We start from the raw sequence: 14,224 nt of genomic DNA, 5'->3' as shown, positions 1-14,224 counted from the left end.
AATGGGATAAGATTTATTCAAGGTTGTAGAGTAAGCCAGTTATGGTGCTAGGCTTGGAATCCAGTGTTCTTTATCCTGCCCTTAACTTGCCTCTATGAAGACCAGTGCTGTAGATAATCCAGGCTATAGATCGGAGGTGGGGAGAGAATGCTGTGGGCTTGGAGCTGGCTGATGTAGGTGGAGAAGGCTTCCTGGAAGAAGTATAGCCAACATTTGTTTCCTTTTGATAATAGGTTTATTTGCATTCATTTATTTTCCCCTTGATAAGCACTGCCTTGTAGCAGTGGGGGGTTTGTCTTCAGTAAACTGGTTGGGAGCAGAGGGCTAGGTTACTGTTTGTTTTAATGGTCTCCCTTCCTTCACACCAGTATCTAAATTCCATAGGTTCCTGCACCTTAGTTTCTTCTCCTGTGGTTGGACAGAGACTTATCCCAGGCTCTGTTGAGCATCAAGCCAAACAACTGACTTATCTCCTTTGATCTAATCCTAGATCAATGTGCGTGTGACCACCATGGACGCTGAGCTGGAGTTTGCCATCCAGCCCAACACCACCGGGAAGCAGCTGTTTGACCAGGTAAGGGAGGACTTATTGCTTCTTAGCCTCCTACTTCTCCCAATAGCTTCCACTTTCCCCAAAATGCCCACTTTTGAGGAATCTCTTCTACTCACTCCTCCAGCAGAGGTCAAAACAAAGGCTGACCTCAGCCTTAATGAAGTAGGCAAATTTTAACTCTGGAAGCCTATATCTTGGATGGCCCCAATCAGTCCTATCCTTGGGGCTAAACATGGGAGAAAAGAGAAGCAAGTAGGGTATGACTGTGCTAGATACTTTAAAAATGTCAGCAGGCAGAGCCCTTCTCTCAACTCTGAAAGATATGTGATTCTTCTCTGATTTAACAATGAGGCTCAGAAATTAAATAATTTTATTGCACTCAGTTGGTATCTGCCTGGGATTTGAACCCCACATTCTTGTCACTGTACAACAGGGCTTCTGTCACTTGGTTTTTCTTCCCACTAGAAGGAAACCAACATATTCTCCCTGTAGTAGTGTGCTCTATGTACATTTCCCTCAAGGAATATTGGGACTTAAGATACCACAGTGGGTGAGAAATGCAATAAGAGGATACCTCAGCTCCTATAAACTTGACATGGAGATAATACTGAAGTAGTCATCCCCATCTACAATCCAAAGAATGTCCCTTCATTGTGAATCACCATTGTCAGAAAGGATGTGCTATATAACAGCCAGGTGGGGGCCATAGAATCCAAAGGAATGTGCCTTTTGTGACCAGACTTCCAGGAGTAAAAATGGGGCTCTCATTTCCAGAAACTGGAATCCCTCCAGACAGGCCATTATCCTACTTCCACACCAGCCTCTGGCGAGGTGAGAGTCTGACATTGTCCTGGATGTTGGGACCACATGTCCCCTTAATGGATTTTCCATGCCCTCCTGCTTCCCTTTCTCCTTTGCTCTCTGTGTACTTCTGCTGTCGGAGCTTACCCATACTTGGGAAGGGAAAGGAGGAAAGAGATTATATTCAAATAAGATCATTCTATTACTATGAATACATCTGACTGGTGAGAGGAGAGGATGGAGATGGGCATGGTACAGGGCTGTTTTCCATTCAGATCTCTGTGTAAAAAGAAGGAAAGTATGGCTAGAAATGTGAGACAGTTTGGGCATGTCTCCTGAGTCCCTGATGTCATATGGTAGAGTACGAAAATTGCTGTCTCTGGCTAATACAGATGAAAGTTAACATTTTGTCAAGGGCTTCCTGTATGTCAGGTACTATGCCAGGCATTTTGTAAACCATATCACTTGACTATCACAAAGCCCTGTGAGTGCAGGGATTAGTACTAGCCCCATTTTACAGATGAGGAAACAAAAATCTTCATATTCTTAGCTAGGCCCTGGGAAAATTTATTGAACCTTTTTGGGTTAGTAGTCTCATTCCCCCACCACGTCCCCCACCCCAACCAAAGTGCATCTAATGTCTACCTCACAGACTTTTTGTGAGATTATGGAAGAGTCTATTATTTGTATCTCACTTGCTACCCAGTGGCTTGTAAGGATATATAAAATTCAAAAGGATAAATTAAAATAGGTGAGAAAGACTATAAGAAAGTGCATATAGAGAAGAGTGTTATGTGAAGCATCTGACGTATAGTAGAGATGTAATAAATGATAGCTGTCAAACACCGTGACACTTCTTGTCTGATTAATCAGAGAGAGTTGAGAGATCGGCTTGAAGATCCTCAGCATATGTAACTGGATTTAACTGGAACTTGCTTCTTCTCTGGAGTTTGTTTTGTATCAAATGTTGTAAGGTAGTCATTGATATTTAATTTGAGAAAGTAAAAATTAGAGGAACATTTAAACACACATTTACTACAATTAATGTACTGGCATTCATATAGTTCACAAGTGATTACAATGCTAATCTTGAATATGACATTGCATTTTGATTATATTAAAGTTTTGCCTTCTTTTGCATGCAGGTTTTATGTTGGAAAGCTTATAAAGGGATAGCCTAGTGAACTAGAAAGGGCACTAAATAGAAAGTTAGAAATTTTGGGCCTTATGGCTGGCTCTACCACTAACTCTCCTGATACCTTACACAAACCTTTCCCCTCTTTGTGCTTCAGTTTTCCCATCTGTACAGTATCTAACTGATACCTCAAATCTGGTTATCTCTCAGAAATTTATGGCACTTATTTCTGTAATCCATATTTGTTCTTTCCCATTTGTAACCCCACTATTTGGATTTCAGATGACCCCTTTCTGTAAAAAGGAAGGAAATGCTTCACTTGAGTATGATTTGCAGTTGGCATATACCAGGGAGTGGGGAGGGCAAAGCTACCTGACAGCAAGGACAACTCTTCCTGTATAGGCTTCTTACTGTCCTTGGGACAAAAAGGAGAAGGTATCCATACCATAGGTAGGCTGTTGGGCCCTTTGCTTCAGACGGGAATATCATTCTGGGCAGCAGCTGTAGAGAGGAGAGTATGAGCCAATGTGAATTTTATAGTCCAGATAGGAACCAGAGGTTCCCTCAACCTCTGCCCAGACTCATTCCCAGAGTTCTATGCCTAATCTCTCTCAAGTAAATGACACCATCCTCTGCCTTCAACACTGGGGTCTTTGTCCATTTGCATTGGATGGGGTAACTGTGGAGGGTGAGGAAGGTATAATTTAGAGACTAGGGCAGAAAAATCTTTGAACAAAGAAGTTTATTAACTTCAAAAAGCCACAAGGCCAGGTTATTCTTTGTTAGTGTTTGTTTGGTTTGCGTACTATGGATGTGGTTCTGAGGGAAGCCCATATGGTAGGGATTCTTGGCTGGATTGGTGTGCTAGTTCTGAAAGCTACTACTTCCCCAGAAAAGCCCTTGAGAAACTTGAATCTTTCATATGGTTAGAGACAGGAAAGGGAGGAAACTGCGAAGTTCATGATTTCCCAACCAGGAAGATCAGTGTTTTGAGAAAAATCATTTAGTGAGTACCTACTATGGACTAACTTTGGCTCAGTGTTTTAAGCCTTGCAGTGACCCTGCTTATAAGAAGTGAAAGAACACACTCTAGGTTATATAGTTAGTAAATTGTAATATGGAGTTTAAATTATAGCTCTGACTGTAAATAAAACAATACTTTTCCCTACTGTGCTACTCTGGGGTGAATGAGCCTGTTTGGCTCAGAGAAGACTCAAGAAGATATGTATTCTCTGTCTTGAGGTCACTGAGGTGCTATCATTGGAAGGAAGGGGCAATCATGTTCTGTGATGTCAGAAGGAACAGAGCTGGGACCCCATAGGTGAAAAGTACAGGACAAAAAGATTTGAACTCTGACACAGAATTGAGCATCTGGCACTCTCAGGGCCAAGGCAAGTCTGGGTGGGAATCCTCAGACCTGTGCATGTTCACAGGCCACTGGGGGGGTTTGATCTTTTCCCTCTTTCCAACTTGATGAGGCATAAGGGAGGAAGTCTATTATGTTTGACCTTCTTTCTGGGAGATTAGGGGCCTAGGAGAAAGGAGCTGGACTCCTTGAGAGGGACTGACAAAAGCTTTGGGGCCATCCTGGAATCCAGCAGTTGTCTGGCTGATGACCAGAGAGGAAGCTGACTGGAGACGAAGCACTCTCCTTGGCACTGGTGATAAATAACAGGCAACAATGGGACTCCATAGCTTGAAGAGGCCCAAGGCATGGTGGGAAAGGGAAATGGGGCCCATAGTTCTTCTCACTTGCCTTTGTCTCTTGTCAGTGCGGAGGAGTGAGAACATCTAGGGAGGAGAGAGAGAACATTTTTCTATAGCAATTTTTGTCACTTAGCCCCATTTCTAAAACCTGAGCTTCTTCCAAGGGCTCGTGATTACTTAGGTGGCATAAGTTCCACTTTAAGAACCCTCTACTTGTCTCCTCCTCAGCCATGGTCTCTAAGCTCTAGCTCTAGTCTAGCTCTACCTGTCCCCTCCACTTAAGGTTTTGAGCTGTGGAAAAGAGGTGAAATCTCAGAGCATCCATCCTATTCATTGACTGATTCAATATTGACTGAGGGTCTACTGTGTCTTGAGAACGATCTCTAGCCTATCAGATACCATCTCTGTCCTTAAGGAACTTGGAATTACTCACCTTTGGAAACAGAAAAATACATGCAACTCTCCTCTCACGTTGAATGAAAAAACATCCTTGAGACTCAAGTTGTACGTAGAGATGGTATATAGAGCATGGGATTTAGAGTCAGCCTTGGGTTCAAATTCTATCCTGCTGTTTAGCCATGTGACCTTGGATGGCTCGTGTAGCCTCTTAGGACTTCACTTTTCTCAGTAAAATAGTAATCACACAATTTTAGAGATTTTGTAGTCTTATTTAATCCTCGAATAAGTAAAGTGCCTGGTGCATAGCAGGCATTCTAATGTTGCTTGTTCTTATTAAGAGCTAAATAAGTGGGTAGAATTTCCCCTGGGAGTTCAGATAATGGAGCCATGCAATCAAGAGGCTTTTCTGGCTCAGTGAAGTTCTTAGGATTTGTAGACTCTATTGAAGACAGCAATCCTCCTTTTTCCATTTTTATTTTATAAAATACCTAATATCTGTTATTGTAATAGTTGTATCTCCATCTTATAGATGAGGAACTGAGGCTTGGAAAGAGGAAAAGACCTGTTTAAGGTCAGATAGCTAGGACATAGTATAATGGTTTGAATCAAGGCACATAGCATTTGCAATTTTCCCAGTACCTTTTGTCAGCTGTGTCCTCTGTGACTTCCCCTTTCTTTGCCTGTTTCCATTCTAAAAGCAAAGTTTGGTCCCTATATTTAGAACCCTAGATGAACGTGCTCTGTGTTATAGAGTAGATGGCCACTTGGGCACAGTCAGTGTAGGGTAACAGAAGCAGAGATGGTGACAGCCCCTCCTGGAACTTTCCAGTTGTGCACTGATTTGCTTTCAGGTAGGTGATTGATGGAGCTGCTGCCAAGCCTGTAATGGCCTCAGGTATTTGGGCATTGGTGCAGTTTTGCACTGGAGAAGGCAATGGCAACCCACTCCAGTACTCTTGCCTGGAAAATCCCATGGGCGGAGGAGCCTGGAAGGCTGCAGTTCATGGGGTCGCTGAGGGTCGGACATGACTGAGCGACTTCACTTTCACTTTTCACTTTCATGCATTGGAGAAGGAAATGGCAACCCAGTCCAGTGTTCTTGCCTAGAGAATCCCAGGGACGGGGAGCCTGGTGGGCTGCCGTCTATGGGGTTGCACAGAGTCAGACACTACTGAAGCGACTTAGCAGCAGCAGTGGTTTTGCACATAATTTCTCACGCACTTAAGGCTCAAGCCTTGCTTCCCAATCCTGCTATTGGCTTCTGAAGTGATTGATTATGTCACTAGTTTATTTATTCAGATAGATGCATAGAGGATATGGGGAGGGGGCTTTGGGTTCTGGAATTGGCCTAATATTCTCTGCCCTCCCCAGATCTCAGATATAAGTAGCCTTCACATGCAAAAAGAGGCAAACAGGAGTTATTTCTTACTTATGATGCTCCTGGTAATTAGTGACAATTTTCTGAGAGGCAAGTCTATTTCCCTCATGGGACCCCAGTTTTCTAGTTTATGCTGCTTGGATCCTGTAATGCTCCAGTCTGTTTTGGGGGTTAGTATTATGTGGCTGAATAGAATCCACAGCCAGTGTTTTGCAAACTAAAGTCCTAGCCCCCCTCAAGGTGAATGTGCCAGGTTCCAAGAGGTTCACAGACCTGTAGGCTGAATGTGATTTACTATCTTGGAGCATCAGTTGTACTTGTAGATATCTATTTTATTATTAAAATATAGATATTTAAGGAGTAAACAGTAAATTTTGCACAAATTATTAAGATTAAACCTTCAGGCTTCAAAGAAATTATGACTTACAGCCAGCCATCTCCTAGTATTCTGACACTTCCAACCCCACCCCACCCCCCCACCCCCATCCCCTGGGTATATGCATTCATTATCTTCTGTGGCTTAAAAATGTCTTCCATGGCAGCTTTGAGAAATACTAGCTCAGGCCAGATGAGATTGCTGTCTGAAATCAAAGGGAGCAAAGAATTTTTTTCTTAGAGATGCAGCCACTTCTCAGAGTGGAATGGTAAAGAACCTGCTCATTGGAGCCACAGATGTTTTCCCAGAACCAGTACCTAGACACTCTTTCCCACTAGAAAATGAGGTTTCTCTTTCCTCTGAAGTAAGTTCTCAGCAGGAGGCAAAGCTTGAAGCAAGCTAAGCTTGGCCTCATTCCATATTTTAGAATTTGAAAATGGGGCCAAGAGTTGCCTGATCAAATGATTCCCAGCACCCTGTGGACCTTAATTGGAGATTTCCTTACAGCCTGGGGTCCACGAGTCATCAGTTTTATCCTTTGTTCTTTTTCAGTCTCAGTTCTGACTTCAGACCATATTTCCTTCACCCAACACACTCACTTCCTTACTTTGGGACTTCAATGGAGGCTAAGAGACATCGCTCTCTCTCCAAGCCTACAGTCTAAGGAAGTAGAGCATTTATATGCATCTGATTTCTTTGTGTTCATAGGGAAGAGGCAGTGCTCAGAGAGATTAAAATGCCCTGCTGATCCTGATATCTTTTCTTTTGATATCACTTTAACTATTACTTTATCCTCAGAGATACTCTAAATCCTGGAATTATTTTAGCTCCTATGATACTCCTCTCATCATACCCCTAACCATCCTGCTAGTGAAGCAGACAACATGGTGTAGAGGCTAAGGAACTCACTCCTGGGACCTGTGGAACTGATTGTGTGGTCTGTGCCTGCCTCACTTTCTTTTAATTCTGGTGTCTCTTGAGTTTCTACACCTGGGCCGTTGGTACAGGCAAAAGCCAGTTGCTACCCTACTAGTTCTGTTCCCAGTATGCCCTGCCATGACCTAGCATCCTGTCCTAATGGTCCATTTTCAACATCTTCAGTGGGTCTTTTTCTATCCTGGGGCTGCATTGTTTCTTGGAACTTATTTCTTTACACCAATTGCACCTGTACACACTATGTTCTGCAGCCTTGTGGAAAACCATTAATTAGACCCTATCTTAGATATAGGGTGTAAGAGGTGCTTAAAAAAATCTTTCCTATCCACATCCTCTCCCTTTATCCTCTGCAAAAAAAAAAAAAAAAAGTCACTGTCACATTTCAACATGACTACTTTGTATTCTCCATCTAAAACCTGATGGTAATGCCTATTGACTTAGACTCAGAGACTCACCTTTCCATCAAATCCTGGAAGTCTTGATCTTTCCTCATATAGTACACCTTCCCTCATTTATTTTTTTCTAAGCATGTTCCTAGTTACCCAAGTTGTCAAGAGGTATGTGGGAAATGGGGCTGTATTTCTTGGTCATTTACAAATAACTTAATTAGTAGATTGGTAGAACTTGAGAGCATAAAGAAGTCATTTAAGCCACACCACTCATAGTAGATGGCGAAGCTGGATAGATGAGGAAACTGAGGCCCAGAGAAGGAAATGTATTGCCTTAACATCACACAGCAAGTGGAAGACAGAAGTGAGACTTCCACTCAGGTTTCTTGATACCTGATTCAAGCTATGAAAGGGGAGGGTAATCATCATGAACACCCTGGTGAGCAATGAAGGTTAATGTCTTGGCAGTATGGCTTCTCTCCAAAGTGATTGTTGACTGAACCTAGTGGAAAAGCCAGGAGCTATATGTAGATGCAGAGGTAGTCAAAGTTCATTTTCTGGCTGGTATATCTGGATCAAAAGAGAGACAAGGCAGTTAGTCACTTGGGAACCCCATAGCTTCTAAGCTCTTTTGAACCCTTGGCCTTAGGAGATAGCAAACAAGAGAAAAAGGGTATAGGTTTTAGAGTCATATAATTAGGATTTTAGTCTAGACTCTATGGTTTTAGACAGATTGCTCTCTAAGCCTTATTTTCCTCATTTATAAAATGGAAATAATAACTATCTCATGATTGTTCAGTGTTTGGTACCTGGCACATAATAGGTACTTAATAAACATGATCTACTTTTTCCTTGAGGCCTCTGAAGCTCTAGATTGTAAGCTCTGGGAGTGACAATGGGTCTGGCCTGGCCTTGGATGCATAGTAGAAACTTTGTGGATACAGTGCAGTGTGTAGCAACGCTGGGTCCCTGCTACTTGTTTCTAACTCCAGGTAAATTTCTTCACCTCAAATTCCCCCCCCCCCCCCCCCCGCCCAGTAGAAGAAAATATAAAGAAGACTCCCTGACACCTCATTAGGAAATGGCTTTATTACCTCTATCCCCAGTGGTGGGCATGCTAGGGTTGAGCCACCAGCCAGAACTATTTACATGCTAATGTCATGGACTGGAAAACAGACCCTGTCTATCTTTTCCTGGTTGTCTTTCCTTTCCTGCCCACTGCTCAGCCAAAATGCCCAGTAGCTGAACACCATGGGGCCCTTCAGCTACTATACTCATTCCTACTGTCAACCTGTGTGAGTAGTAAAGGAGAATCATGACTGAGCTCTAATCAGGGCTGAAAATAAGCATCTTAGCCTCTAAGCACAGCACAGGTTTGGGGTTTATAGATACCAAAGTACATTTTTTCTTTGGGCATTGTAAGTAGGACTTAGCCTGAAGGGTATGGGCATTATTCCTAATTGCTAAACATAAAGAAGGAGTCCAGGAGAACAAGATTCAGGAGTTAAACCAACAGTTTCTACCTTCAGCCTTTACCTTATCCTGGGAGTATGGAGCTGCATGGCATAACTGAGTGGGATGGTGATGGCAAAAAGCACTGAATTTGAATGGGTTTGGAGTCAAACAGTCCTGACTCTGCTACTCACTAACTGAACCTTACTTTTATTTATCTGTAAAATGGGCCCAGTTGTAATTATATCATAGGACTATTGTGAAAATTCAAGGAGATAATGGATATCAAGTTATTGGTGTCTGGTAGTGCTTATAATTTATCTAGTCCATACCTCAGCAGAAGTATTTGGTGCAGAGAGATGTTGACATTATTTCTTAGCTACTGCCCAAGTGTATTTTATTTTCAGACCTGGGTGCCTTATATCCTTTAAGGTCAGGGACCACATGGGCTCCACATTTGTCTCCTCTGTGCCTGGCACAGGGTAGGCACTCAAATCAATGGTTGTTTTCTGTTTTGCCTTTCAGGTGGTGAAAACTATTGGCCTGAGGGAAATTTGGTTTTTTGGTCTGCAGTACCAGGACACTAAGGGTTTCTTTACTTGGCTGAAACTCAATAAGAAGGTAATTGCTTACTCCACTGCCACATTTGGAATTCACTCTTCTACTAGACTTTGCTCAGGAGTGTAAAATGTGCAAGCTGGCAAATTTAGGGCATGTAGGGCTCCATTTTTCACTGGGTGGTCTCTCAACCGCTAGATCAGAATAAGGGTAGAGCTCTTGCTCTGTCTCTATTTGGATTTGTAACAGCGAGAATGACCAGTGTCCAAGGAGAATGGGACCTACTTACGGATCATAGCTATCAGTAGTTCTTCTAGAGGAGATTGGTATCCTTTTTTCCTTTCCAAACTCAAGGGCTTTAGGAAATTTGTTAAACAGAGAGTCACAGACTATCGAACTGGAAAGAATCTTGAAAGTCTCATAATCTTGTTTATTTTCTTGCCTATTAACTTATGCCTGCACCCCATAAAGATGTGTCCTTCTTTCTTAATTTTCTCAGTTGAACTCCAAGTGAGATGGTTTAAGTATAGTGAAAGTGAAGTTGCTCAGTTGTGTCCGACTCTGCGACCCCATGGACTGTAGTCCACCAGGCTCCTCTGTCCATGGGATTTTCCAGGCAAGAATACTAGAGTGGGTTGCCATTTCCTTCTCCAGGAGATCTTCCCGATCCAGGGATTGAACCCGGGTCTCCCACATTATAGGCAGACGCTTTACCGTCTGAGCCACCAGGGTTTAAGTATAGGTCCATTCAAACTCTCCACATCCCAGCAGAATCTCTGCAGGTACATAGCAGTTCTCCATCTCATCATCCTCAAACTGTCTGACTTTGTCCTTGGAGGTCTCCATACAGTCCTGTGGCTTATTTTCCCGATTGTGTCTAGCGGGTGAGTGCTCCACCTTTTGCTGGCAGAGTCTTCTTTTCCCAAAGAGTGGAGACTTTTGCTGGGAAAATGTGGAACCATTAGTAGCCAATTTCAGGCTTCAAAAGACAATCTAATTTGTCCTCTTTTCTAGTCAATTCCCAGACCTCAGTCATACATCTTAGTCTTTACTTTGTTGATTTATGGAGTTGGAGGAGAGTCTTAAAAGAGGAGTTTCTTAAAACTACCCTCAGAATGTAGGAGCAGTTGGATATATTGTCTGATCATGGCTTAAGAGCTTATGACTATCAATAGGTGTTAGGTTATTTTAAGGAGAAATTCCCAATAGGAGGCAATTATGGATGTGGGCTTGGGTCCCTGATGAAAGTAATATGTCTCTTTTCTGAATTACCAGAATTGTTACCCAACTCTTTGGGATTATTCAAATTGATGACTTCCAGTGTCTTCTCCCCACCCTACAGCCACTCCCTTACCCCTAAAATCTATTTTTTTGAGAGTGCATAGCCCCTTGGTGCTCCTAGGTGACCGCCCAGGATGTGCGGAAGGAAAGCCCTCTGCTTTTCAAGTTCCGGGCCAAGTTCTACCCTGAGGATGTATCTGAAGAGTTGATCCAGGACATCACACAGCGACTATTCTTCCTGCAAGTGAAGGAGGACATTCTCAATGATGATATTTACTGCCCACCTGAGACTGCTGTGTTGCTGGCCTCCTATGCTGTCCAGTCCAAGTATGGTGACTTCAATAAGGAAGTCCACAAGTCTGGCTACTTGGCTGGGGACAGGTTGCTGCCACAGAGGTGAGGTGGTATCCTGGTGATCTGCCCTGGTCAGAGTGAGCTGTGGCCCAAAGTTGATTGATTCCTGTTATACAGGGGTTGCCAGATCTGTCCCTCTCCACTAGGGTCTGTCTGAAGACCATGTTATGATGCTCAGACAGACATACTTGCATATGGCACCATACTCTGTTCTTATTTCTCTGGTTCTCAAAATAAAACACTTTTTTCCCTCCTCTGTTTGCCTATTACAGAACTTCATTACTGTGGAAACAGGTGCTTATATTGAGAACCAGAGATGGATTACTTCTCCTTGCCCCAGTTCCATTTTCTTGATCCTTTCCACTGATTTAGACTTCTTATATCAGAGGTTCATTGGAGTGAGAAATACTTAAACTAGGGACATAGGGAGCTCAAAACAGTCTTTTAGTATTGATAGCCAGTGTACAGAGATTTCTCCTTTTGTAAACTTCAAAACTGAACATTCTCAAACTCTAATTATTTTTATTTTAGCATCGCAACAACACACAGAATGAATGAGGCAGGCATAATCCTTATTTCCTAGCTAAGGAAATAAAGATGTAGAGGTACTCACTCTGACCTGCTGAATCTCCCACAGCTCATTTGTGGCAACCTGGAACCCTAGTCTTGATTTTTTTTAACCCTACTGCATCCAGTCACTATTTTATATAGGCTTTTAAATTGGAAGGAAAATTATGCTTCATTCCAGTAACCTCAGTCCCAGTGGAGCTATGGCAAATGTACAACTCACCTGAAGGTATTAGGGATAGTGGTTGTGCCCTAGGACTCTACATGAGTCAGTCACTGCTATAATGTCTGAAATAGCATATTTAAAGCAAGCCTTGTTTATGATCTAGTAGATCTGGGAGTTATTGTTACAATATAATTACAACTGGGCCCATTTTACAGATAATCACAGTTGAACCTGTTAGTTTTTTCCCTAAACCATTTGGACTCAGTTTTATCTTCCATAGCTACAGGCTATATCTTATCCCTGAGCAGTAGTCTCACAAATGCAAACTATTGGCCCCACAGAGATCTAGGAGAGAGTATGCATGCCTCCATGAGGCCAATTTCTCCTCTTAGTCTCACAAATCAGCACAGATTGTTAATATGTTACTGCTTTGCTTGGTGACCACAGCACATTATTGGATTTTCTGGTTAAAGGTACAAAGGAAGGTGTTCCCATTGTCTTTCTTGGTCACCCATTCTGTATGTCTCATACCCCTCAGGCAGTTCCCTGTGTCTAGTTAATATCTCCTGCTGTAATTTCAGTCTGCTTCTGGTGTAACTGACCCCACATCATCTTTCCAGGGTCCTGGAGCAGCACAAGCTTAACAAGGACCAGTGGGAGGAAAGGATCCAGGTGTGGCATGAGGAGCACCGGGGCATGCTCAGGTAAGCCTACCCTAGGAACTGTGGACTCTATGCTATGCCCTTGCAAGGAGAATAAGAGTTGGTTCAGTGGGGAAGAAGAGGCAGAGGCTAGGAACACTGGAGGATGTTGGAGAGAGACAGAAATGCCGTTTACAAGAGGAAATTAGAAATGGAAGGCAAATCAGCACCATTATAAAACTGTGGTTTTTGTGGATGATGGGAGCTGATAGCCCAAATGAGGGGATCCTGAGATTCCCTCCCCTAGGGAGTTTCTGAGCCACAAGGGTCCCCTCTCCAAGAATGAAATGAGGAAGGATCTTTATGAACATGGCATACCATTTGGGAGATGTCTAATTGAAGAACAAATCTTTTCATTTTGTCATCACCATCTCATTTGGGCTCTGCTAATAATGTGCCTGTGTAAGAGGCTTCTGTGATAGCTAATATGCCAGAGGTCAGCAAGGGTCAGCCTGCCTTTATTCCCCTTGGGAATCTCAGACCTTAGGCTTCTATGAGCATGTTTTGGCAAAAGTCACATTTTGCTGTGTTAACCGTCATCTGCTCACCTTCCATCCTCTTTTCAACTGCTTTCGGCAAGATTCTTGTCAGAAGTGGAGAGCAAGTAGGCTTTCTGTCTCCCTGTGTCTGAGTCATAGGCTCCCTCCCCTTTATTACTTGCCCCTTCCGCGCCCACCCCCACCCCCACCCCACCGCCACTGACTTCTGCTCTGTTGTTTAGGGAGGATGCTGTCCTGGAGTATCTGAAGATTGCCCAGGATCTGGAGATGTATGGTGTGAACTACTTTAGCATCAAGAACAAGAAAGGCTCAGAGCTATGGCTGGGGGTGGATGCCCTGGGTCTCAACATCTATGAGCAGAATGACAGGTATAGTTCAGAGCTCGCTTTTTAACTTTTTATTTTGTATTAGGGTATAACCAATTAACAAACAATGTTGTGATACTTTCAAGTGAGCAGTGAAGGGGCTCAGCCATATATATACATGTATTTATTCTCCCCCTAACTCCTTTCCTATCCAGGATGCCACATAACATTGAGCACAGCTCCATGTTCTATACAGTAGGTCCTTGTTTGTTATCCATTTCAAACATAACAGCGTGTGTATGTCCATGTCAAACTCCCTAACTATCCCTCCCCCTTGTCCTTCCCCTCTAAGAACCATAAGTTCCTTTTCTAAGTCTGTGAATCTGTTTCTGTTTTGTAAGTAAGTTCATTTGTATCATTTCTTTTTAGATTCCACATATAAAAGATATCATATGATATTGCTCAGCTTGCTTACTTTTTTGGGCTACTTTGACACCTAGGACTTGACAAAGTATGATTATACTTCCTGGATCCCACCTGTATCATTCTTTTTCTACCTAGATTAGACCAGCCCAGATGATCACACAACCTCCCTCAGGCCTCTAAATCTTGCATTGACTAGACTTTCACTGTCCACTGTGGTGGCTTCTGGCCCACATGTAGCTG

At 43.0% G+C, this 14,224-nt stretch overlaps 1 protein-coding gene across 1 annotated transcript in view; it reads left to right on the top strand.

The window, feature by feature from the left end:
* Positions 1-14,224, top strand: part of MSN (moesin) — a 72,793-nt gene that overhangs the window by 48,167 nt on the left and 10,402 nt on the right. The window contains exons 2-6 of the mRNA XM_061410302.1: positions 491-574; positions 9,652-9,747; positions 11,087-11,361; positions 12,673-12,756; positions 13,475-13,621. Coding sequence (XP_061266286.1) covers positions 491-574; positions 9,652-9,747; positions 11,087-11,361; positions 12,673-12,756; positions 13,475-13,621 — 686 coding nt within the window. The remainder of the gene's footprint in view (positions 1-490; positions 575-9,651; positions 9,748-11,086; positions 11,362-12,672; positions 12,757-13,474; positions 13,622-14,224) is intronic.

Source organism: Bos javanicus, chromosome X, assembly GCF_032452875.1.
Source record: "Bos javanicus breed banteng chromosome X, ARS-OSU_banteng_1.0, whole genome shotgun sequence".
NCBI classification, from domain to species: domain Eukaryota; kingdom Metazoa; phylum Chordata; class Mammalia; order Artiodactyla; family Bovidae; genus Bos; species Bos javanicus.
The sequence above is the reverse complement of the archived record's forward strand: the minus strand, read 5'-3'. Positions and strand labels throughout refer to the sequence as shown.